This window comes from Denticeps clupeoides, chromosome 18, assembly GCF_900700375.1.
Source record: "Denticeps clupeoides chromosome 18, fDenClu1.1, whole genome shotgun sequence".
NCBI lineage: Eukaryota > Metazoa > Chordata > Actinopteri > Clupeiformes > Denticipitidae > Denticeps > Denticeps clupeoides.
In genome coordinates, this window is record NC_041724.1 from 12,109,141 (window position 1) to 12,135,418 (window position 26,278).

The 26,278-nt window shown below is 42.8% G+C and overlaps 1 protein-coding gene across 3 annotated transcripts in view; it reads right to left on the bottom strand.

Moving 5' to 3' along the window:
* Positions 1 to 26,278, bottom strand: part of drp2 (dystrophin related protein 2) — a 164,645-nt gene that overhangs the window by 101,042 nt on the left and 37,325 nt on the right. For 2 of the 3 annotated variants that reach the window (XM_028960453.1, XM_028960452.1), the window contains exon 2: positions 9,295 to 9,451. The exons of the other annotated variant lie outside the window; for it this stretch is intronic. In XM_028960453.1, the coding sequence (XP_028816286.1) occupies positions 9,295 to 9,451 (157 nt within the window). The remainder of the gene's footprint in view (positions 1 to 9,294; positions 9,452 to 26,278) is intronic. 3 annotated transcript variants of the gene reach the window in all.

The following is a 26,278-nucleotide window of genomic DNA, read 5'->3' on the forward strand; positions in this document are numbered from 1 at the left end:
CAACGAATTAACTTGTTTGCATGATTTCAGAGAATCCCATAATGCATTTCTCCCCTCGGCCACTTGCACAGCCGTGACACAGAAATATCTCTTCTCTGCCGCAGCGGTGAGCAACCCAATTTATCCACAGCCATTCAGGTGTGTCACGCCATCCCTCACCGCACGACAGTAAATGGCATCGTCCTCGCAGTTCTGCTGACACAGTGCAGATATGCGGTAGGACGGCTATTTTCCTAAAATTACAGCGCGTGATACATACGTGCGAGCATCTTCCACTCAGTCATCCATATGGGCCCGTTATACTGAGGTCGAAGAGAACATCAGACATACAGATGATGACAGTACCTGTACAGTAATTACCCTGTTATTACATTGTATTAAGGGTAAAACAACAACAACAACAAAAAAAGTCATAGAAGAACAGTTGTCATATGGTCATAACTCCAATGTACTAGCTCTTCATAACTTGTTTATAAGTCACAAAATCCAAATATATATTTCTTTTAAATTATGAAGCAAATAAATCGATTTAGTTACAATGGTGATCATTGCTGGCAACGAGTTAAAATGTATTGAAGTGTAATGTATTACCATCACTTTATTCCTTAATTTCTAAATTTACCTGTGGTATGTAACGTGAAAAAAAACAGTAAAACAGTTCTTTGCAGGCTTGTTTTTTGCTGCTTGTATATGACTGGTTTTTGCCCCTAGCTTCTCAATTTTTGGATTATCCTGTCTTGGCTTGTTTTGAAATTTTTGGATTGGACTCTTGGCCTGGAAAGAATTCTATGGTCCCAGTACCCTGCCTGGATTTGACTCTCTGCCTGTTTATCTCACAAACATTCCCTGTCCTGTGTTCATCCAGATAAAACCTTTTCTACCTTCCATAATTTCACCATTTGTACATATTCATGTCAATGATGTCTGACACAGTTCTTTAAATTGTTTTATTTTCTCAAAATTTTTTGTTAAAAACATAGTTCATAGGGATATAGGTAGGGCTGGGCGATATGGCAGTAAAATTGACCTAAGGCTACCCTCCATTTTAAAATGCCTCACCTGATGACACCAAAAACTGCAAATCAAATGAACATTTTATTAAACATTAACATGAACTAACATAAATTTACAACATGTGAAACACTTCTACCAATCGGTGAAACAAATTGACAAGCAGCAAACCATACAGAAAGGATAGGTTTTATAGACCGGAAGTTCATGTTTGCTGACCGATCATTTACCACGCCAGCTTGACCTGACCCGAGCCCAGCTAAAATGATAAAACCCGACCCGACCTGTTGGGTGGGGTTCGGGCCAAGATGTACAGCTCTACTGGAGACACTCTGGGTTAAGTATCTAGCTCTGGGGTAGTAACTGGTGTTGGAACTTGTGACTTTGATTAGCACCACAAAATATGCCCATTTATCTCACTCTCACACATACTGCTTTTTTTCAGCTATAGTGGGGGAAACATAGTTAAAAGGCCCAATAGAGCATATCATTGTATTAATTGACTCAGACAAGGCCACTTTAACATGTCCCACAACACAAGACAGATGCTCAAAGACAGCGCAAGAAATTCAATATAGAAGATCACACTTGAGCACCACATCCTGGGCCAAATTGGGCCAAAAATCAAACCAGCTGCTGGCAAAGTGTATGACCTCCACAAAAACGCGGTTAGGAAGTTTTGTCAGCTGCTGTCAGTGGGGATTATGAGGCATGTGAGGAAGGGCAATTTCCTGGAAATCTCGGGGGCCGAAGGATGCGGTGGGACTGCGAGAGCCTCCTCGGCTCCGTGGCAACGCGGTGGCGGAGGAAGGGATTAGGGCTCAGGTGCGACTGCACACTGCAGGGACCGAGTGTGAAGGATGCTAAACTCTGCACGCGTGACCTTCAGAGCTAGGAGACACAAGACAACACAACACACACACACACTGCTGCACTAGATTAAACAGCTTTGACAGAATTTCAGCACCAATTAAACACGTCTCACATCAACGCCATGGTGCACATGCTTTATATACTAAATCATTGTGACATTTTTCAATAATTGAACAACTATAAAACATTATGAATCCATTTCCTGTTCATGGATTGAACCTAGTGACAGACTAAAAGTGTCTTTGAAAGGAGAACTTGTTTAGTCAACAACTAGGCTTAATGTTTAAAAGGGAAAACTGACCTAATAAGTATTAATTAAGCAACAAAAAAAAAAAAGAAAAAAGATAGTTATAGTGTTATAGATCACCATTACCTTGATGTGATAGTGTCAGGAACGCAAAGCAGGGAAAAAAGATGCAAATGCATGACTCACAAACACAGGGATTTAATAAAAAATACGGTACGGTGGCTCACACTCACAAGAGGCATGACAGAAGAATAAAAGTGTCCCAAAAAGGTGACAAAAAGACAAATGACCGAAGGAGGACAGGACACAGCAAGGACATATTTGTAACAAATCAAAACAGATGGAAACAATCGGGGCAATCCGGAAACAAGGAAAACATGAAAACCTGTTCCGGAGTGCTGGGAAATGTCCGGATTGTGACAGATTGTGCCACAATGTTCTAGTTATTTTTAGATTTCAATAATAAAGACTACACAGGGGAAAACTTTTCTGTTATGAAACTAATAATAAATAAGACAGTAAACAATGATTTTTAAATTGAAGCATAACAGAGGCGTTATCAAAATGCTTCGAAAGGTGGTTGAATAACAGTGAACCTTTTTGATTCTCCTCAGAGAACCCACTGTCACTGAAGGGCTTTTCTCCCTAATTCAGGATAATCACAAATAATTTATAAAGAAAGAAAAATCCCTTCCCCTTTACTAACATAAAAAGAAATGTTTTTGCTCCCCTCCGAGCCATGCGGTATTGACCTACAAACCCGGCACTCTCAACAAAAGAACTGTCTCTAGAATTCTTTGTAATTCTTTCTTCTAGCAAGAACTCAGTTTATAATGTATTTGTCTAAAGTTAAGTAAGGATGTAATAAAGGCCAGGGTCAGGGTCAGCAAGAAGACACATAACCAAGAGTCAAGAATGGGATAGACCGAAATCAAGACTTTATGTATTTATATTTAACATAATACATATGTATGTTGCTTCAAGAGAATTATCAATCAGGCTAAATATCAGCGCGACCATAAATGTCTGCGATAATATAGCAAAATCGTAGGGGGGGGAAGAATTCCTCCGAGCCAATCACACAGGGTCAGATATTAAATCATAAATTACAGGCATCTGGAAAAGCCTGTTTACACAGCAAAAGTCTAACCTTTGCACACAGCAGTTACAAAATATTTCACTTTAGCGAAATTAACATAATTGCTGTTTAATTCAGTATTAATTTCCACAGGGGAGAAAAGCACACTTCATTCAGCAAAGGTCACAGCATTACTTCTTGCCCTCAAAAAATAATTTTCAGTGGGCTTCTGAATGCTAAGCGGGAATTCATCTGAGGCAGTCATTTGAAGATGTGTGAAAAATTGTGTTTCCACACTTCCAGCACGGGTGGATAAGGACTCTGCTCTGCGCTCTGTATCATTACATTTTAATTATGCGCTGTTCAGGGGTCTATATTCACCCCTCCTGACAAGATCAAATTAGGACAACAAGGAGATTACGTCCACGTTCCTGAGAATCTGTGAAGGGAAATCTGGTTTGGTGGAAGGCCTGGAAAAGAAAATGAATCTCGACATCGCAAAAGACGAGCGGAAAAGAAGGAAAGGCGTTCTGAAGGAAGTGGAGCGAGCATCTGTCTCGAACCTCCACAATGTCATGTCCTGTTAGTTTTATCTGAGCGGCTGCCTGCTGACGTGGATTAAATTTCACACAAACGCAAACCCACACAGAGACTTGTGTTATTGTTGCACAAACACACACACGCACACGTTTTTACTTATTCATGGACAAAGACTACACACACCCAAACAGTCTCATTCCCTGGCCGTGGACACCAACACACAGACTTACTTATTATTCGTCAACGGCTCCTCACACACACACACAAACATTATCTTATTTACTTCCTGGTAATAGCTGGCCACACACAAACACACACACACACACACACAAAACATTATCTTATTTACTTCCTGGTAATAGCTGGCCACACACACACACACACACCCAGGCGGAGGGAAAGTAAATGCCCTTGCAGATCCTTGGACAGAAAACACCCACGGTCTGTTGTGCACCACCCCCATCCGACAGCCTCGCCCGGGCATCAGAGCGGGCATCATGAGAGGCAGATTACCGGGGAGGGCGGGCACTGGTGGGCATAATGCCACATTAGCTCATCCTCAGGACCGCCACGGTCCGCTACACCACCAGAGGAGGAGCACCGAGGCCAGGAAGCCTCCAGTGCACCATGAGACGGGAGCAGAAAGAGCGCGCGGGGGGGGGGGGTTGAAGGGATTGGAGGGATAAAGTAGAGGAGGGAAAGACACGTGAAAAAATAGAGATAATGAGAGGGCTAGTGGGAGAGAGAAGGGTTAGGAGAAATAAGCACAGTAAGTAAAAGACAGTCAAACTGAAGAATAACCAGGAGGAAGGTTAAATGGTTAAATGACGGATAAATTGCACATCCAGAAACAGTAGCGGGGTCAAGGGGGGGGGGGGGGGGGGGGGGAAATCATGCATAAGAAGGCAGGGAACACGGGGAGGCAAAAACGCTACAGATTAACCCACGCGCGCTAAGCAACACCTGAGCGCGGTACTGACAGGCCCAGCCAACAAACAAAGAAAGCTTCGTACCAGCCCACATGCCCGTATTTTCTCCACACACGTCAAGCGTCTCCAGGCGTCTTGAGTTCTGCCAGCTCCTCAGTTGATGGTTTTTATTTTCTGCTCTTTTTTTTTTTTTTTTTTGGTTCCAACAACTGCTTGTGTCACCTAAAATAGGGTCCATCTATCCTCGGGGACAACAAGTATTTCATACACTGCCAATTTGTCAGGTTTTCCCACTGACAAAGAATGGAGAGATCTAGAAGTTTCATCAGAGGTACACCTCAACTGTTAGAGAAAAGAAAATCACATCGAATCACATTATTTAGCATTTAATTACATGAAATAAGTATTAGCGATCTATGGCAGTCAAAATCAGATTACAGATTATCCACTAAGGGTGCAACGGTTTAAAAAGAGTATGACTTGGATTGAGTTAGAGTTAATATAGAGTCCATATGTCCTTTGACATCCTTAAACTGATTAACATTAAAACTTAAGGATTTAGCATTAGTCTTAGCATTTTGCACCCGTAATCAAAACCCTGAAATCCCATTGACTATCATGAAAGTCACTAGAGGTGCAATGGTGCAACAAGAGCACCAGTTGGTGTGCATTGTAGGGACAACATCTTATTGGTATTTATTGCAGGTTATGGGTCACCGCATGAGTTTTTGTTTAGCATGTTAGAGAGAACAAACCATTTTCAACATTCTTGAATGTTCTCTCCATAAATAACATACTAAATTCTAAAATGTGACTAATAAAAACAAGATACGTTTTTCCTTAACAGCAGCAAGGAAATTACGTTATATGAAGAGATTCTCTTCCTAACTTGTCATACAACATAATGCGCAACAACAGAGTAACTACTGTTTAACTATATGGAATAAAGACAGGGTCTAGGATTGTGGCTGTAAAATGCTGGATCAAGAATGTGGCCCCTCCACAAAAACATCTCACTGCACCATATACCTTCCCATAGTTGATCTATAGCGGTTGAAGCCATAAAAGCACAAACCAGAGCGATTTGAGAAGTGGAACAGGGCACTGTACCAAAAAAGGAAGAATTGTTCTGAATCTGGGCTCTGTAATGCCACCCTGCACTCTTCTCTGTCTATGAGAACATGCCAGCATTAGTTAGTACATCTTAATGGTAAGCAACGAACACAATAAATCTGTGTGACTGAAAAATCATCCTTTCAAATTGCTATTTAGCTCTAGACTCAAGAGCAGTAGATGCCACCACAATATTTTGTGCTTTTGTCTTATACTTGAGGTCACAATATGGTAATAAGATGTAGGTGGTTTAATGAGGTTTTAAATTATGAACTACAGAGCAGTACATTTCTGTTTAATTTTGAATGAATGTCAATATGAATGTATTTATGTTTTGGTGCTAGCCCAAGGCACATGGGTTACCCATAAATCTGAAAGGTTTATTAAATCTCTTTCTGTTTATGTTGCATTTTGAAACACTCACATCTTTTATTTACCACACTGACCTAAATACACAATACTCTATTGCATTTTCTTTGTGTAGACTATGAATAAAATGACACCACTATTCATTCTTATTTTCTCACATTACTTACTAGTCAATGAAGAAAGTTTTGCTGAACAAGCTTCCTCAGAAATTTTGGAGAGGCGAAGCATTTGACGAAATATACGGACTTTGTGTTAAATTAGACCCTCTGAAATGGTTTTACTATCAGAGACGTGTGTTCACATCTGCAAAACTATAAAAACATCCAGCTCAACACATCCAAATAACACAGAAGCCCATTAAAGGTGTGACTGAGCTGGAATGAAGCGTTCAGCCCTGTCGTGTTTTGCACAAAGCATCATAGCAGCCACATCCTGGAAGACAGAGCAAACCCCACATGGTAACTACCTCTGTAGACGCTCGTGCTAAGGAAGGCCTTGAGGCTTCTAGACATCATGCAATTAAGGCTCTAGAGCCAGCTAGTCACAGCACGATCAACATCAGAGAGTGTAGTTGTGAGACCAGATTAGGTCAGAACGAACCGCTTTTGTGCACCAAAAAAGGAGCCTTCTATTCAGGCTTTGATAAGCCGGTCAGTAGCATAGAGGAGAAATGAAGTGGTAGCTCTAAAAAGCCTTCAGAGGAGAGTGTACTTAACATCGCCCAGCCTCAATCTGCAGCCTCTAAGATAATACAGCACAAAGCAGGTTTGAGGCTGAGCGACGTTAGGAGAGCATAGACAGCGAGTTCTCGGCACACACACTGCCAGGCAACACAAGGCCAAAGCTTCTGGCCAGGAAAAAAATAAAATAGTCTAAGGGGCAAAGATACGATTTTAAAGGCTTGGATCCCCGTAGGGAGATGGGTGATTGCAGCTGTGGAGTTTCAGGGTCTGGATGCGCCAGTCACACAGCGCCAGTCTCCCCCGCCAACCCTGGGCATCAATTGCCTCTCGCCTGGCGTCTCGGAAGAGCACAGACAGAAGTCCCTTCCTTGCCGTTTGCTCTCTTTTTCTTCTCTCCCGCCTCTGAGTCATCTGAAATGGGAACGTGGGCAGAGATGGGACGTTACTGGCAGCTCTGAGACGTGGATGGACCGGGTCAGGTCACCTAAATGAGCTAGAGGGCATCTGTCCCTCCATGAGGAGCCCTTCCCAGCGAAAACTGTAAAATCTTTTACTTGTGTGGGTTGCCCGAGTAAAAAGAGAAAAGGGGCAAGGAGATCGGGGGGGCACAAAAAATCTGAGATGAAAACAAGTCTTTCAGATCTCCTTCTGACCGTGTAATTCCCATGAGCAGGCTGTTTGTGAGAAGAAAGGGAATTCTGGGCAGTAATCAGCTGGAGGCCCCAGAGCGCCGGGGCGCTTCCGATATCCAAGACGGAATTTCATTTTCCGGTCAAATGCAAACGCAGCAGCGTCCTCTGTGCAGCTCACAGATATTATTAACGCCATTACAGCAATAGAAATTTGGACCGCCGAGGCGACAACATGCAAATAAAAGACTCACCTTGTTACCACTAGTCAGCCCAGTCCAGATGCTCGTAAAAAAACACACACACCCTTGTACACACTCACAAATGTTTCTACGCTTCACGAGAGCATTTACAGCCACCGGGGTGTAAGATGAAGCTGAGACCGGCACTGATCAGTGGTTGCATTTTACCAGGGGGCCAAGTGCACAAATGCAAATGAAGTGAGCAGACAAGGTAGAATTTTTATTTTTTATTTTTTTGCTCCTTTGTAAAAAAGTCTAAAAGTTGTATGATTGTCACACCCTTACACTAGCAGCCCGCTTGGCACCTGCTGGACATCTAGGCATTCAGGTCAAGTAATTCTTAAAAAGTTGTCACATTTGCTGGCCTATACAGATATTTACAGCTTTTTTCTGGACGAACGTTTAAATGTTTTTAGCTAGGCCAGTGATTAAATTGGAAATTCACAAAATTGATTGTTGGACAGGTCATATTGGAAAAGAAGGACGTATTTGTGGGCTGCATTTAATGGAGCCACTGAATTGGGAAAGATTTGCTGAACTGACTTTGGACGCGAGCTGCGGGTCCTGCCCCTGAATTGAGATGTACTCAGTTACTATGTTTAGAGCTGGTCAAAGTAAAATCAGACATTTAAACTATGTGTAAATGGGTTGGTCGTACTGAAATCATACTACGCTGAACTTCTGACCGCTTAACAAAGCTAGATTAATATTCAAGATGCTCCTGCATGTATATGTTGCGCATGCTGCGGATTTTGACCCAAATTTGGGAGTCTTTGTCTTCGACCCTAACCACAATATAAGGAAAGTGTACAGTCCAGCTAAACTGTTTGTTTGTGACTTAATACGTGAAACAGAAAAGGTGCCACCTGGTGTGACAGCTAACTGCCACAGCGGAGCCAAACACACATTTCCCCCATGTGCACATAGCCTGGGACAAGGACAGTAGTCCAATTTAAAGTCAAGATTAGCTAAAAAACGTAGCTGATCTTTATATACATATGTGTTATTTTCTGTCCTCTCCTTTACATGGCATTTGGTTAATTTGACCTACGTCCTAGAGTGCTGCTGTGAACCTTCATCACAAACAAATAGTGAAAAGATCTCAAGCACTAACACAGTTCAATCTCAATCGTGAAATGTTCGAGTAACGTTTGCATTTCTCTGGCATGCAGGTCTGAGGATTTTGAAATGCGGAGGCTGACACGGCTTCTGACACCAAGAGACTGAATGGGCTTCTTTCTCTTGACAAAAAAAAAAAAAAGAAAGAAAGAAAGAAAGAAAAAAACCACAACAAAATACTTTGATCATCTCTCCTGAGGCCTTGCTGGCACCTCGGTTGCGTGCTTGGCGTGAGAAATAACCTTTCTTCCAGAAAATGCTTAGACAGAGTGAGAATGTGACAAAGTGAGCGAGAGTGTGTGTGTGTGTGCGTCTGTCAGTCTAATGACAGAAAAAACGAGAGAAAGATTGGATAAACACTGAGAGTTGAAGTCATCTTTATCTTTCCTGTCTGTTTCTATCCCGTCTCAGTAGCAGGGCCTCGCATGTGAAATGGAAATCCTTCACGTGTAATGAGTTACCCAGGTGCGAAGATGCAATTGACATGGCTTCAGATCCCGGGCTTCGTGGACTGGGGGGCGGGGCTAAGCTCGGCGTCCCGGAAGTGAGGGTGTCCAGGAGGCCGTCGGGTGTCAGGGATGACGTCGGGTGTGACGCCGTAATCCACCAATGGGGAACCTACGGGGAAGTGAGGGTCAGAGAGTCACCCGAACTGAGCCAGGGAGGTGTGGATCATGAGCCCCTCATTCCATCAAGAGGGGCAGGAGGCAGCACTCTCAAAAAGCGGCGTCTTACCCTGTCCTAAATCCCAGAGGGTATGTGACATGTGTGTACACACACACACACACATACACACACATACACACATAATGATATTTATATATGCAAAGACTTCAGAATGATGTTCAGAATGAGAATTACAACAGAAAATTTGGTAATTACTGTAAGTTGGTAATTACTACACCCGCTTCACTACACAATACTCTGCTTACTATAGTGTGTACAGTTATGTATTATTTATGAAGTGGAAATTTGCTTTGCGTGCTCTGTGCGGGCATGTACAGCGACTGTACGTATATACTGTGTGTACCGGGCTCTGTGTGGAACCCATTCACACTGGGAACAGTGTGGAAGACCAGAACAGGAAGTGAAGGTAACATGCGCCTGTACTAAATATATAGCATAGAAATGTCTAACGGTTCAAAAAGTGTGAAGATGAAACATGCAAATTGTGGCAGTTGCAGTGCGGCATACTTGCCAGCGCGGTGGATTTGGTGTGAAACGGGGTTAAGTCTGTAAATTCTCACTATAACTGTAATAAGAATATGTGCTGCACGTTTATGATGGCTTGTCACAGCTAATGGTAAAAGTAATACACTTCCTGTGAGTGTGTGTGTGTGTGTGTGTGTGTGTGTGTGTGTGCGCACTCCAACCTAAACTTTGTCCTGAGCATGATTGCGGGTCTGTGTGTTGCAGCGGTTTTCTTATCAGCAGACTGCACACTCACTCCACACGCCGGGCCGTAGGAGCCGAGTGTGAGCGGCGGGTGGTGGAGCCGATGTGGATGCGCTGCTGGGTGAATCGGGTGAGGCGGCAATGAGGGGCTCCTGTCGCGTCGGCCCATTCACCTGGCCTCTAATGCGCCCCGATCAGACTAAATCCAATTTCAGGGGAATCTGAGGCCCGTGGGCCAGACCCTAACAGAGGAAGAGAGCGGGTGTGATGTGGCTGCCGGCCGAATATGGCGACGTGTCAGTCGGCTAATGAAATCAGTGGGCAAGAGGTGAGAGAGGGAGGAGGGGTAAGAAAATTTTTTTTTTTAAAAATCCGAAAAAAGAAGTGCTTCCTCCGAGCCATTAAACTTTCATACACTGCTGGCAGCTGTTCGGGCTATTTCCGGAGCGGTACCTGCCATTCATAATTCACATTATCCTTCTTAACTGGAGGCTTCCACTCCGCAGCCATTCTCATTTCTCCTCAGACTCCTGCTATTTGCCGCAGAGACGTCGGTCTGGGCTGCGGAGTTCACTTCTGCCTCAGGGAGCCGACAGGCAGAAGAACCTCTTGAGGTCGAGAGGAAATGAGCTTCCACGGGGAAAATAATGACAAAAAAATACAGCGCGACACGACAGATGCTCTCCTCCGGTGTGACGAAGAGCCAACACCGTCCATTCCGCTCCACGGATTCCCACCACGCCCTCCCCCACCTGAATGCATTAACGTCTCGCTTGACACCACCGGCATATAGAGTTAGTCATCAAGAACGGAAGGCGCGTTCAGGAATATAGTGACACTTTAGGCGGCTTGTCTTTTTTGAACCTGGAGTTGACAGACGTCCTCCTGGGAAGTTCAGTCGAATGTGATGATGTAATCCTTAAAAAAAAAAAAAAAGAGAAGCAATTCGCAGCCTGGATTCCTGATCCACAGTTAAGGTGCGTGAGGTTACATCGGCTCTATTAAAGAAATCATTTCCTGCTTGTCTGCCGTGTTGCACTTTGCTTCACCCTGGACCACGGATCCGGATCTCTGTCCCTCTAGGATCATGTGAGAGCCTCATTAGTGAACAGAAGAGCATGCTTTAGGAGGACAACCACACAACCACACTGGTAATGACGATGGCACCCGTGTCCCGGCCACGCCTAAAGGCATGTGACTGGAAGTTGTGCCCGTATGTTTTTCCTTGCCAGTTGCACCGAATGAAAACTATCTAGTAAAAATATCGAGATAAACGAAGTGCTTCAACAGAGTAACTGTTTAAGGGTGTGCACACTTATGCAACAAGCTTATTCCTCCAGTTTTAACAGGTTTTTAATTCAATTGTACTGATTACAGGTCACATAAAATGTGCGAAGCATTTAAATGAAATTATTTAATGTTGTCTACCAGGCATTTTAACAGAAATGTGCACACTTTTTATATCCACTGTAAGGTACCAGGGGGCGGTTTGATATTCATATGTCCACCGGTATGTCAATAAAAAGTCCATGACACAAAACAGTGTCAGAAAGTTTTGGTGATTCTGCCACAAGATAAGGTTTTTTTTTCCCCATCCACGGCATATGCTTGCATAATAAAATGCTGGCATTAAAGCAATGAGGCTGATTTGACATGCCACAAAAAAAAAAGCTTGCCTTTCTGGCAGACGGGCGGATATAGACGCACCATTTTAGGAGTACAGACCCTAATCGGGATCCTTTAAATGGCTCGGCTCTTCCTTTATAATGTCTGTGATTATCCGGAGCCATCTTATTTCTCAATAATTACCATTTCAGATCATTACTGTAATCATTCTTTGGTCATTAGTGTACTCCTTTCACCAAAGCACTGAGCAGAGTATTTGTGTTCATATGCTACATTCATTTTACTGGTATATTCTATAATAAGATTTAATTTTATCATTTGCCTGTTATTTATTAATTCTCCTAGAAACCGAGAATTCCGTTTCAATAGGCTTTGATGTATACTTGCACTAGATGTTCTTTAATCAGCACCACTTTGCTAGTGTGTGTAAAACTGTTGCAAAGACACTTTCTCTACGTCTATACATATTTACTCATACAAAACAGCAACGGGGGGAGGATATTTTATTTACGTTGTGCACATTTCATTTTCAGAAGATTGCCAATCAGATTCATTTAATGGTTGTTATTTTCAGCACCGTGTTTGCTACCAGATCACATTTGTGATGTCGGCTGATGCACCAATGAACAACAGAGAAAAATAGAAGAGGAGGGACGGTCAGGCTTCCATTCACGTTTATTTCCTGGAAATAAATTTCCTCAGAAAAATCGTTACCGACGTGTCAATAATTCAAGTTAAGTAATTGGAAATGGGCGTGTCAATGGTAACTATGGGCTCCTCCCATTTTAATCTCTGTATATAAAATCATTGTTAAAGTTTCTCCTCTGGGTGACATAATGACACCCAAACATAAAAGGCCGGGCGGTTAGATCCTCTTACTCGACACGTAACTAGCCAGCAATTCACTGTATCTGTTTATTTCTCTAAATCCTTGATGTGACATTAGCGAACATGGTCCACACACTTTGTCCATTATAGCACTTTGAAAATAGGGCTGAGTTTCTTTGCACTGTGTGGGCAAAACCGTAGCATTCAATAAAAAAAAAACTCAGCGGCACCAGAAACTGAGGTCAGCTGCTGCGACACGCTGAATCACTGGGCCAAAGCGTGACAAATAGCTTTCTGCTTATGAAGATCTTTATGGGCTCCAAACTCCGTTATCAAATATAGTGGATTCTAGAGGACACTGGAGCTACAGGTTCTCCCTCAGCGCGAAGTACCGGAGGGGAGCAGACGGGGCCAAAACGCTCAGCGCTGCAGCGACCTTCACATCCATCCACATTACCGCTCACGTCTGCCCGCCAAACCAGCCCCGACGCGCTGCCCCCTCGCAGTCGGGCCTTCACCAGCCCCTGGCCCCCAACATTTAGTCAGCTGAAATGGAAACCTTTTAAAAGATCCCATCTGTCCCTGCTCTTGCTGTAGAGGGTGATGCCTGTCAGCTTGCCTGCGGTCCCCTGGCGGTTGTCTGGATGTGTGAGGGCTGCGGAGAGATCTGGGGGGGGGGGGGGTTACATCAAAAAACACTCAGGCACCCCACCGCCCCCCATTCGAACAAGACAGCATCAACCATTGGTGTTTAGTCAACACTGAAAGGGAGGCTCCTGTCACTTTAAATAGGACACCGCAGAGAAGCGCATTCCAAAACAACACAAACGCAATTCATCATCTGCGGTTTTAACCCCTGTCACTTCCGCTCGCTTGACATAATGAAGTATTTTGTCATTCCGGAACTGGGAACGCTCCTTCTGATAAGCTACGCAGATGATCCGTGAGCATGAAATAGCTTCTGATGTTTGGGTAATTTGTAGGTTGAGTCAGCTTGATGGAATCACTCGAACAGAGTGGGATTTTGCTATTAGCGCAGGCAATTATGCCTACAACAAAATACATAACTGAACCTTATTAAATGCATGGGTTTGGAGACCCAAAGTGACTTACACCAATTAACGTTTGCTCATAACAACATGTTAGAACCAAATCCTGGATTAATTATCAATGGAGCTTTTAGAGGACATCATCCAGGGGAAAAAAAGCCTTCTACAGTCAAGTCATCTCAGCTAACACGGTCTGATTGGGTCTGAAGTGAAAGAACGAGGTTAAAGGTGTAGATTCTAGAAGGCCAGCATGTGGATCTCTGTACCACGGTGTCTAGGAGGAGGGTTCAAATTTCAAAAAACAATGCCACAAGCAAAACAGGCAAATCCGCTGAAAAATGCACAGATAGTCACGGATAGTGAACCAGCAGATCTTGTCTGTGCCAACAATCCCTCCCTCAGTGACACTCTGAATGGCTTCTCTGCGAGTTCTCTTCACGTCCAACCCTCTCTGAAATCAATCGCTGAAGTAAAGAAAAGCTCAGCAGACTGAATTCACACAAAGACTCTGTTCCTGACAACAGGAACGGGTGCTAGAAAAAACTTGTGCTTAATCCATTTATTAAATCTTGAGGATGTCTTACCTTATACAGGCGAAATAGTGAAAGTAGTCAAGACCAATGTCAATGACCAGCCTACCAGCTAACTGGACCCTACCTAGCCCAGCACTCCTGTAGTTTCAAGTATTTACCTGTTGGGGCAGTAATTACTCTCCATGTGGGGGATCTTGGTTTGAAGTTCTGTATTGAAAACATGGATCCATATTCTTTCTTATAACTTAGAACTAATTCTACATTCTTTTTTTTTTAAATCCTCCTGATATGGCGCCGTAGGGTTAGGGTTTTCATAAAATGTAGTTTCTTGCAGTTCCCATACAGAATCATTGGACTAGAAATTAAACAAGTATTCGAGTAACTCAAATGATATTCGAGGTACATTCTTTGGCTCAAGGCTTTGTTTAATTGGTCACCACAGGCCATCTATTATCATATAATTGGTGGGGCAGTGGGCACTGCCACTGGGGCAGCGGTGGCCTGGCGGTTAAGAAAGCGGACCCATAATCAGAAGGTTGCAGGTCCAAATCCCGATCCACCAAGGTGCCACTGAGGTGCCACTGAGCAAAGCACCGTCCCCACACACTGCTCCCCGGGCACCTGTCATGGCTGCCCACTGCTCACCAAGGGTGATGGTTAAAAGCACAGGACACATTTGATGTGTCACCATGTGTTGTGCTGCATTGTTTCACAATTACAATCACTTCACTTTCAGTTTATTCACTTTTCATCATATCACTCCCACTTCTTTATACTGACTGTTTTAACTGAAGCACATTTCATAGCTTTAAGGCCGTGCAATTTCTTTTACAGTCTATGCCAATGGCAGATAATTAAGCTACCAGTGAGCATAAAAACTTGCAGCACATAAAAAAAAAAGCATCCTCACGTGAACTGCTCTTCTTCAAGCGGACTCGGAGCTTCTACAAGTATCGTATTTTTATGATTGCTAACTGATTTGTAGCCTGTGTAATAGGGCTGGGCATTTATACGATCTTGATTGATGATCAATCTCAGTGATCAGCCCTGAGCATTTTTCAGAAATCACCATATGCTGTGTGTGTGTGTGAGACTATACATTACTTTTAAACAGCTCTACCACATGCCCGCAAATTGCATAAAATATACCAAAAACTAGAGCAAGCAAACAAGAGCATGGATGCAAGACATTAACTTTTGCATCATGTGCTCACACAACGAAATGAGAGAGAGTGGGAAAATGTGTATATGTGTCCACTCTTATCTTATCTTATCTTGAATTTCGCAAGTGACCAAATTTTGGTGCTTATTAGCATTGGAAATTATACCCTGAAATTATTTACACCAAAATTGTAGAGGCAAAAATCACAAACATTGATTTTCTTTTGGTATTGAAACACCCTAGGTTAACCGGAAATAGAATTTCAAAATCTGTTGGAAATTGCATATAGCCACAAACTAAAAAGTTTAAGTTGGATTAAACTGTTGAATTGTTTATTTATATTTTATTTTAAATATTTTGTATGTTTGTACTCAGATGGGCTATAGCCGGGGGCAGACCACTTGCAAAAGCAATGTTTTCTTCAGGTTCAGGTTCATCAGGATTTCGGAAGAAATTGACGCCAAAAAACCATTGCATGACGCATTTATTTGAGGCGCAGCCGACTGAACACCCGCATGGACACTGGCTGGTTAAGATATTTGTGTCGGGCCGAACTAACACAACATGGAATATCATTTCCTGCCAGAAAGACCTCATTCAGCCCACACTGGCAACAACACCCCCTACCTCCCCTTACTGAACTATATCCTGTTCCTGACACTGGTTCAATAAACCTTTTTCTCATGACAGAATAGAAAACATCCACCCTGGTTCATCCAGATTGTGTAACAGCTTTAAACCACAAGCCATCAGAAAATCTAATACACATAAATGTTTCATCCCTTTCAAGACAAATGTCATTCGGGTGTACTACCTCACTTTTTACTTCACGTGTAGAGCACTCTGGGCTTCAAACAGCACTCACACTTCACTTCACCTTATTGCAGCCGACTGGCTCAAGGGTGTGAAGACATGTGGCATTTAAAGAGTCCTGTCCATGTGAGGACAGTCAAGTACAAATCTGGTGTTAAGTAGTGTACAGATGGAAGTAAGTGCTGACGGTCTGCCGTGGTTGCATTAAGTACGCAACTGTGACATTGACCTTAAGTGCTTACTTGAATATACGTGTGCTATGTTTAAATTTAGGGTCGTCGAAATAAATTCATTGATTAAGGAGTCAATAAAACTCAATAAACACTGCTGCATTTAGTTGAACTTTCTGTGTGGGTCTGACCTGGGACATTAAAAAAGTGAAATTCATCCTAGCCAGAGAAAATTCATACATAAAGATGGAGACAGACAGAGAAGGAGTTTTTTTGGCCAATTCAGATGCTGCATCTTTTGCACATTTACATTATTTTCAGGCTCCTGTCACACTCGAACACAAAATGAATCTATTTAGGTGCACCCAAGGTTCACAGTGTTTTGGGGCAAACAATTTGCACATTTTTTTTCATTTTATTTAGTGTCCAAGTCTGGGGGGTTTTTATTTAAAATAAATAACAGATTTTCTCTGACACTCCCCATCTGAGCCTCTTTCCACAACACTTCTTGTTAAATCATTTTAAATAGGCATTATAATAAACTTTAGTCCTAAGACTTATATGAGACCATTTCATTGCAAAATGTACAATTTATTAGTTAAATATTTTTTATTTATTGACAGCCCTGCTTATATGTTAAGAGACACACAGGCACATGGTGGTCAGGCTCTTTTTCTGGAATGCTTATGCAGCTCTAAACTGTTACCGGGCTGACGGAGGAAGATGCAGCCCCTGGAGTAATCAGGCGGATTGTTTTACTCAACAGAATTTTAATCAAACCAACACTTGCTTTATTATGTAATACGCTGCTTCACAGCATCTACTGAGAAATGAAATGTGATGTTAGGTAGTTAGTGAATTTCAGTCATTATATTGGCCACGTTCTTTTAGTGAGAGCGTCTAAAGGAAACATTTCAGAGCTGTTTCGCTAGCTTTACCAATAAGGATTCTGATATAAAAATGAATCATTTATATGCATGTTTGGTCCTGAGATGATAGATTGCACTTGGGATGTTGGGTGATGGTGTGCACAGACATTGCAGGTAATTGTAAGATGTTGAACTATGTTTATAAAAAAACATATTTCAAGTTCAATTTCAGGGTAACAAAAGTCATTACACATGCAAAATGAAAAAAAAAGCAGTGCTCCTGATTTTAGTCATTCATGTCAGTCCTCAGGATGTCTTTGAGTTAACACTAGTGAATTAGGCCCATGTGCAACAACTATGACAGCGCTTTGGAAATAGGGCTCTAAATCACCTAAAAATGCATAAGGGTTGAACAAAGAGCCACCACTGTCAGTATATGACTAGTCAGTGGTTGTACAAAGCATCCAACCGCTGACGAAAGGCTACAACTGACTGAAGGGACCTGATGCTGACATGACTCTTACAGAGTCATGGCATTTTCTCATATTGTACAATTACAAAGGGTAATGCACCTTCTTAATTACAAAATAATCTGTTATTATTATCAACATGGTGTTGGCAATTAAAAGTGAAATTGATTGAAAGTCATTATGAAACACTGCAGCACACTACATGGTGCACAGAACGAAATGTGTCCATCAGCCTTGGCGAGCAGTGGGCAGCCCAGGGAAGTGTGTGGGGTCAGTGAGACCTCAGTGGCATCTTGGCGGTTCGGAATTCGAACCTGCAAACTTCCAACAGGTCCGCTTCCCAACGCTAGGCAAGCATTACCTTGGTCAAGGTGAAGTGATGCTTACCGTCCCTACCATACATTCTCCCCAATTGTTGGTTATTAAGTGGCTACATCTTACAAAAAACTTCTTGGTAAAGGTAATGATAATACAGTGCATTTCTGTGCTAATGACTCTCTCATTATCACAGAGAAGCATAATGCACATAATAAGGTATTCAAATGAGCTATGAAGCACAAGAGCGGAGATCTTTCCCCAAAGATATTTACATAACGCCCCCGCTCGCACATCCGCTGCTTAGACCAAGACAGACATGATAGATCTTATGTGGTGGACTGAGAGAAGTAACCCACTCAACGTGGCTAAACAAGCGCCTCTTTGTTACACAATCAATAATCATCAGCTCTGCAGACTCCACAAATTCAAGGTTGGCTAATGGAATATTTACAGTGTAGGGGGGAGAATCTACTCACACACACACACACACAGTCCAGTCACTCGTCAGTCCTGCTGTCCTTTTACACCTCCTCCACTTCCTCCCCCGGTGTGGTTATTATGCACAGCTGCATGGCTGCTTGGTTGGCAGGGTAAGGAACCCTGGTCTGAGCAGGACAAGTGGAGAGTTTTCTACGCTACTAAGTGCCATGAGTGCAAAGCGCAATCAGGCTCCCAACAGGTTGAAGGCAATTGCATTGCTGCACAGCTAAAAGCTTGTCAGGGAGGTCTTGGCACACATGCACAAACACACATACGCACACACATGTGTGTGGCCCAAACACTCTGTTCTATATTTACAGAACATTTCAGCTCTGTGTGACTAAGCGGTCTATTCCCTATCGCTCTCTATCACAAACACAGAGTCTGTCTAACGGGGGGGTCACCTTGTGAAGGGTCCAGTGTGGAGTGTCATGATCCCATGGAAACACACATATCTAATTGTATCTGTAGGCGATTTGCTTGCATTCCTGAATACTCAGAAGAAAACTAAAGAAGATGATAAGAAAAAGTCCATTTTTTTCCATTTTATAAATGGCCTTAGTTCAGTGACCGCTGTAGAGGGCAAATGGAATAGACAACAGGCGGAATTTATAGGCAGTTAGCAAGACATCCCCAATAAAGGCGTGGTTCTGCAGGTGGTGACCACAGACCGCTTCTCAGTTCCTATACTTTCTGACTGATGCTTTGGTCACTTTTGAATGCTGGTGGTGCTTTTACTCTAGTGGTAGCAGGAGACGGAGTCTAGAACCCACACAAGTGGCTCAGGTAGTGCAGCTCATCCAGGATGGCACATCAGTGCGAACTGTGGCAAGAAGGTTTGCTGTGTCTGTCAGCATAGTGTCCACAGCATGGAGGCGCTAACAGGAGACAGGCTAGCACGTCAGGAGACATGGAGGAGGCCGTAGGAGGGCAACAACTGAGCAGCAGGACTGCTACCTCCGCCTTTGTGCAAGGAGGAACAGGAGGAGCACTTCCAGAGCCCAATGTGCATGTGTCTGCTCAAACAGTCAGAAACAAATTTCATGAGGGTGGTGTGAGGATCCAAAGTACACAGGTGGGGATTGTTCTCAACACCACGCAGAACAATTGGCATTTGCCAGAGAACACCAAGATTGGCAAATTCAATTCTGGCGCCCTGTGCTCCTCACCCTGAGCATATGTGACAGACGTGACATAGTCTGGAGATGCTGTGAAGAATTTTCTGCTGCCTGCAAGATCCTTGACCGATTTGGCAGTGGATCAGTAATGGTGTGGGGTGGCATTTCTTTGGGGTGTGTGCACAGCCCTCCACATGCTCACCAGAGGTAGACTGACTGCTATTAGGTACCAAGATGAGATCCTCAGACCCCTTGTGAGACCATATGCTGGTGTGGTTCACCCTGGGTCCTCCTAATGCAAGACAATGGTAGACCTCATGTGGATGCCACACACACTACTGAGCTTCATTTTGACTTGTTTTAAGGGCATTACATTTGATTTCCATCAATATTTTTTGTTTAAATTTTAGTTTTTGTCAGCTTTTGCTGTGATGGCAGCATTTCACAGTCATGGCTTGTCTCACCACCCTATGTAGGACAACAGGGATGGTTTCCAACAGTCCTCAAGATTTATGCTGAACACTTATCATTTACTCATGTTAATGAGCATCTCATGAAGCTTCTTTTGAAGCAGCAATGAAGGTAAAAAAGAGGTGACTCTGAAAAAGCATTCAATCAAGCATTCTAATTTATCACTAAATATGTTTCTTGCATTGGATTCTTCAAAATGGCTCCATAGACTAGGTGTGTCCAAACCTTTGACTATATGATTGAAGAGAATGGCTGATTCACTACATATGGTGCACTATATAGTAAACAAGCAAATGGGGAAAGCCATAGAAACTGGCCTTATTTCTGGATATTTGGGTTTTTGTGTTCACCTGGGTTTGCCCAAATGCTGTTGTGCTTTTTCTCCTGTTCCTTACTTCCTTTGTTAGTGCCCCCACTGCTTGTGTATTAGTTCTTATTGTACCTGTCTATTGCCTAGGGTTCAGACCATTTTGGGGACACAAACGTACTATCTTCGTGCCTCAAAACAAGGTAATTGGGTGCCAGGGTTGGTATAGCAGGACACGGACAATTCACTTGCGTTACAGTCTCATTCATAAACCACTGCAGGCAACGAAACACAAACATTTGTGATTTGTGACACAGACCACCTTTGACTCTACATCTACAAACATAAGCATTAAATCCGCCATCATCCTGATTAAGGGCACCGCTGTGACACCCCGACCGGAATTTTAAAACCAACCATCTGCCATGCACGAAAAAGAGATCAATAGAAACCGAAGGGGGAAAACAGTTCAGCCTTGGACGTTCAGAAGCGCTTTATAGTTTGTCAAATCTACAGGGGTTTAAGCGAGAGCTGTTTATATCAAATGGTAGCTGTTTTTTCTTTTACTCACTTTATAGCTGTTATAAGCAGTGGAAAATAATACTTAAATAAAAAGCACGTCCACACCTCACCGCCGTTCTGATAAATCCCTTGCTCACTGATGAATGCCTCTCTGGTGACGCCCGTTGTTGTTGGGCCAAGAACGCGGCGGAGGTTACGTCTGAGCAGAACACAGAGGGATGTTTCTCTGCATTAGCGATGTGATCCCCTGTACATAAGCGCTCGCTGTAGTATCCGTCTGGTAATCAGCAGAAGCCTTCCCTAATGGGGTTTTTGTTGACTCTGTGAGATTGTTCCCTCCTGCTCGGCTCACGCGGGTCAATAGTAAAGTACTTGCTACCTTTCTGGAAGATATCGACCCTCTCTCCCAATCAATATTGCAGATGTGAAGAAGGAAACCCAACTTATAGCCACACATCAAAGAGGCTGCTATGTGCCCGAACTGCCAAGGGTTACAAACCACACAAAGGCCAAAAAAGGCCAAGGCCTGCTCTGCACTCAATTATTCGCCAACAGAACGAGTTTTATGCTGCTGTCTTTTTTTTTTTTTTTTGGCAGAGACCCACAAGATCCAACATTTCAATGTCAAGACTGTGGAGGCGAGAGCGTGTTTTCTCTGTATCCAGGTAACATGATATGCATAGATCCACCTCATTTACTGTCTGCCCACCTAGAGTGAACGTGTGTGTCATGAACAGGACGATTATGTTTTAATGACATACTGAATGCAAAGCCACAGCATCACGAAGGTAACCGCGGATGTATTTGACTATGGCAAAAAGAGAAACGTGAGACAGGACAAGATAGAAATTCAGTCTGGACCACTGGCAGGAATGTCAGGACCTTCAGGACTGTGGGAACCCGTCCCCGTTGTCTAACTTCAAGCAACGTAGAGAAGGCAAAAGTGTGAAATGCTGGCATCACAGCAAAGGATCCCTGCACGAGACTCAAATGTTCATTTTCGCTTTGTTTGCTAAATTTTTTTTGTGTTTATCACATAACCTCATGTGGTGTTTCATAGTCCTGTGTATTCAAAGTAAAGTGAAGTTAAAGTGAAGTGATTGTCACATGTGATACACAGCAGCACAGCACATGGTGCACATAGGCCATTGTTGTGGCCTAGTGTGACGCAAAATGTCAGTCCAATGATCCCCAATTAAAAAATACTGGCCCTAATAAATTAGTCAGTGAACATTCTATAATTTATTGTTATATATTATATAGTGCTGTCAAACGATTCCATTTTTAAATCAGATTAACCACCGGTTTGCCATGGATTAATTTAGATTATGTGTGATTAATATAGATTAAAAATCACATTTTATTTTGCATGAGCACACAGACTCAAGAATAAATGTATGCTTACATCTGTCAAAAACATTTTTTTTTTTTTTAAACTGAGCCAACTGAGCTGCCAGAACAATAAAATAATTTATTAAAAAAATTAAGAACAATACTGCCTGCTGCAGAAAACATCTGCTCAGATGGTGTTGCAGTGGCAGGAATGCAGAGGGAAGAAGCGAAGTGATTGTCACTGTGAACCACTGCAGGAAATGTAGACACAACAAAATGCTTTTAACCATCACCCTTGGTGAGCAGGGGCAGCCATGAAAGGCGCCCGGGGAGCAGTGTGTGGGGACGGTGCTTTTTCCTCAACCGCTAGGACACCACTGCCCCACAAGATATCGTTCATTGTCAGCCTTCCACAACAGTAATGGGTTTACTTCCTTGGCAAGGCTCTTTTCTCCAAATAATGCGAGGACTTTGTTCCTCACTTGGCTGTGGACATCAGTGAGGATGATAAAAATGATTCAAGAATGTCACAGCTTTAACTGGACCGTAAACATGCAAATTAATCCACTTTCAAAGAGTTCATTATGCGCTGCCAAATAATTTGGAAACAGCTGCACCTCACCTCACCTGTCCTCACCTGTCCTCACCTGACCTGTCCTCACCGATATTAATAGGTCTGCCATCCACTTGGCAATTGTGTCAGTGAGTGTATCCGAGTTTGACTTACTGAGACCCTGAGCTCTATGAGGGTGCAAACAGCACTCCAACTAGTTGTAAGTCGCTCTGGATAAGGGCGTCTGCCAAATGCCGTAAATGTAAACGTAAATGTAAACTAGCATATGCTTCAGCTAATGTGGTATTTCCAAATGGAAGTGCTTTGGTGCTAAGAAAATTCCTTCCTGCACAATGTGCATAACACTTTATGTCGGTCGACTGTTCCAACCTTAATTATGCTCAGATTTTCCACCGAGAGCAAAAAACATTTTCCATATTGAGTTGATATTGGTATTGATATTGGTTCTGCTGCCTGTCACTACCACATCAACCGCATGTGTGAAGGTAACTGCTTGGACAAACTAGGCGAAATGCATTGACAAAGACATTTCTGGGATTTTGAGTCATTCTACGATGCAGATGGGTTAAACATTTTTATCATATCGTATACACACACACACAAATATATATATAAGAGAGAGGGAGCGAGAGCAAGAGAGAGTTCATACTCCATATCTCTACACACTAGAAGCACCATTAAAATACAACCCTATATCGCTTAACACCCTTATGTCTCCAAACACATAAAGGGTGAGATATTTCAGACTGATGGACTGTGCCTACAGTTGCAATGTCGCTAATGCATGTACCTGATTCGCCCTTTCCTCCGGGGACTCAGTTTATGTGTTTTCCACCATTCCCTGTGGCAAAATATTTGTTCCAGTCATTACCAGTTTCCAGAAATACATATCCATTCTTACGCAAAATTCCATTTGTGATGGTGATTGGACACACAAACACAATGTGGCGTGACGCTGTGATTAAATGGCAGCCATGACAACTGCAAGAAACATACTTCACTCGGCTGTCATTAGTCACGAAGGGGAGAAATGGGTCATTCGGGCCGACACTGACTTTGAGTGACCGCGAGCTGTACAAGTTTGCAGTGAACGCTGAGTGAGACCAGGAGAGACACTAATGTTCAGACTCAATTACAGAAAAAAGGTCAGCCAAGAAAAGCCAACTCCAATATTATTTGGCTCTCCAAGTGTTGCCATTTTGACCAGCATTAAGATACAGTAGCATAGACCTACTTAACAAGTTTCCAGAATATTCCGAAAAATAACTATACACTTTAAGCACAGAATCTGAGAAATCTAACAATAACTCATATTGTTATTTCTATATTCATCCTAAGACATTGGGAGCAGGGTGGGGACTCACCCAGGATGGGGTACCAGTCCACCTCACTGACACACTCATTTACAGCCACCAATTCACCTAGTGTTCATGCCTTTAGATGGCAGGAGGAAACTGAAAGACCAGGAGGAAACCCATGGCAACAATGGAGAGCATGCAAGCTGCAAACATGCAAACACACACAAAGCTGGAGTCCAGACTGAATTTGGAGGTGAAAGACCACGACCCTAAACGCTGCTCCACAGTGAGGCTGTAAATGAACACCACTCCACATGAGAAATGAATCTATTGCAGGAGAGGAGAGGACTGCTCGAGGATACAGGTGCTGTTAGACAATCCTCTTTTTAAATCTCAACCTTGTGTTCACTGCTCAGTTTCACTGTGGCAAACAGGCAGCCGCACTGAGTTTTGCTGACAGCAGGACTGTTTTGTGAATGCGCTCTCTCTCTCACACACACACACACACACACAAACTCTTCAATTTATCCAAGTGACATTTTGGAATGAATGATATTTTGGTGGGCCGGAACAGAATTTCATTTGAGCAATGTAATTACCCAAGGTTAGAGGAAGAAAAACAAACACAATCAGGACATTGATTTTCAGACAAAACAGGACCACACAGTGATCTATTGTAGCCCATAAGCAAAGTCCACAAATAAAAAGTGTCTCACACTGAGCCGAGCCCATATGCACGAGAGGGAAATCAGTTTTCGGTGCCTTCTTCAGACATGGTACCTCACAGTTATTTCTCATTGCCCATAATTAGCCCTTCATGGGATCAGTCATTATATATTATTAAATGCATTTATATTATATATAAGCAGAAATTAGGGGATGAGAGGGAGAAACAGACAGACGTAAAGAGAGACAGATGCTTCAGACTCAATATGAAGTGGTGAAAAGGGGTAATCTGAGCTCAAACATCACATTTTAAAAGACAGTCATTTGGGAACAACAAAAATAGATTTTGTAAATTTGTTGTTACACAAGACATGGAACACTTGACACCATGACACTGTGGGATGTCCGTGAAACTGAACTTGAGGGAGCTCCCAGTTGGAACACAAGGATACCACTGACTGACAGATGACAGATGACAGATGACTGATGAAACCAATTCAAGTTCACAATAGCAAGATATACGGTATCTCATAAAAGTGAGTACACCCCTCACATTTTGGGAAATATTGGAACAACACTGAAGATATGACTCTTTCATACAATGTAATGTATTCACTGTACAGCTTCTAAACTAAATATTGACACATTGGCACAACTGCGACATTTTCAGTTAGTGGTGTACCTATTTTGCCAGCAATTTAGACATTAATGACTGTGAGTTTAGTTATTTTGAGGGGACAGCAAATTTACACTGTTACACAAGCTGTACCCTGGCTACTTAACATTGTATCAAAGTGTCATATCTTCAGTGTTGTCCCAAGAAAAATCCAATAAAATATCCAATAAAATGTGAGGGGTGTACTCACTTTTGTAAGATGCTGCATGTACAGCAAAAGCTACCAAATTCACCCTGAACCCTTACAGATTGCATTGCTATTCGTGCCACTTCCGAGGGAGAAATATTAAAATAAGCATGCTTCAGAGTAATCTGTCAGATGATTGGCACATGAGCTGATGGGTGATGGGCTGTGAGAGAATTACTTTATAATCCCAGTCACTGACTTTTCACGCTTCTGCCTTACAGGAGAATCTGAACCCGCACCAACAGATTCAGAGACTGATTCCACCCGAAAGCCATCAGGCTTCTGAATCTGACACACAAGAAAAACTGGACACGCACACACACAATCTGACCCTTCTCTTCCCTGCGGGCTCTTTTCCCCCACAGTGTCACTTCATAATGTCACTTAACTCACTTTAACAACTCAAAACGTCTGCTGAAACATGTCTATAAATTCATATTTCAGCTTGTCAAAAAATAAATATTGAAAATGAGAAACTAACAACTCTATTGGTGTTTTGGTGTGCAATTATTTCTATATATGAATGATGTTTATAAATACTGTTTTAATTGTGAGGAGCTCATGGTGATGATTGACAGCTC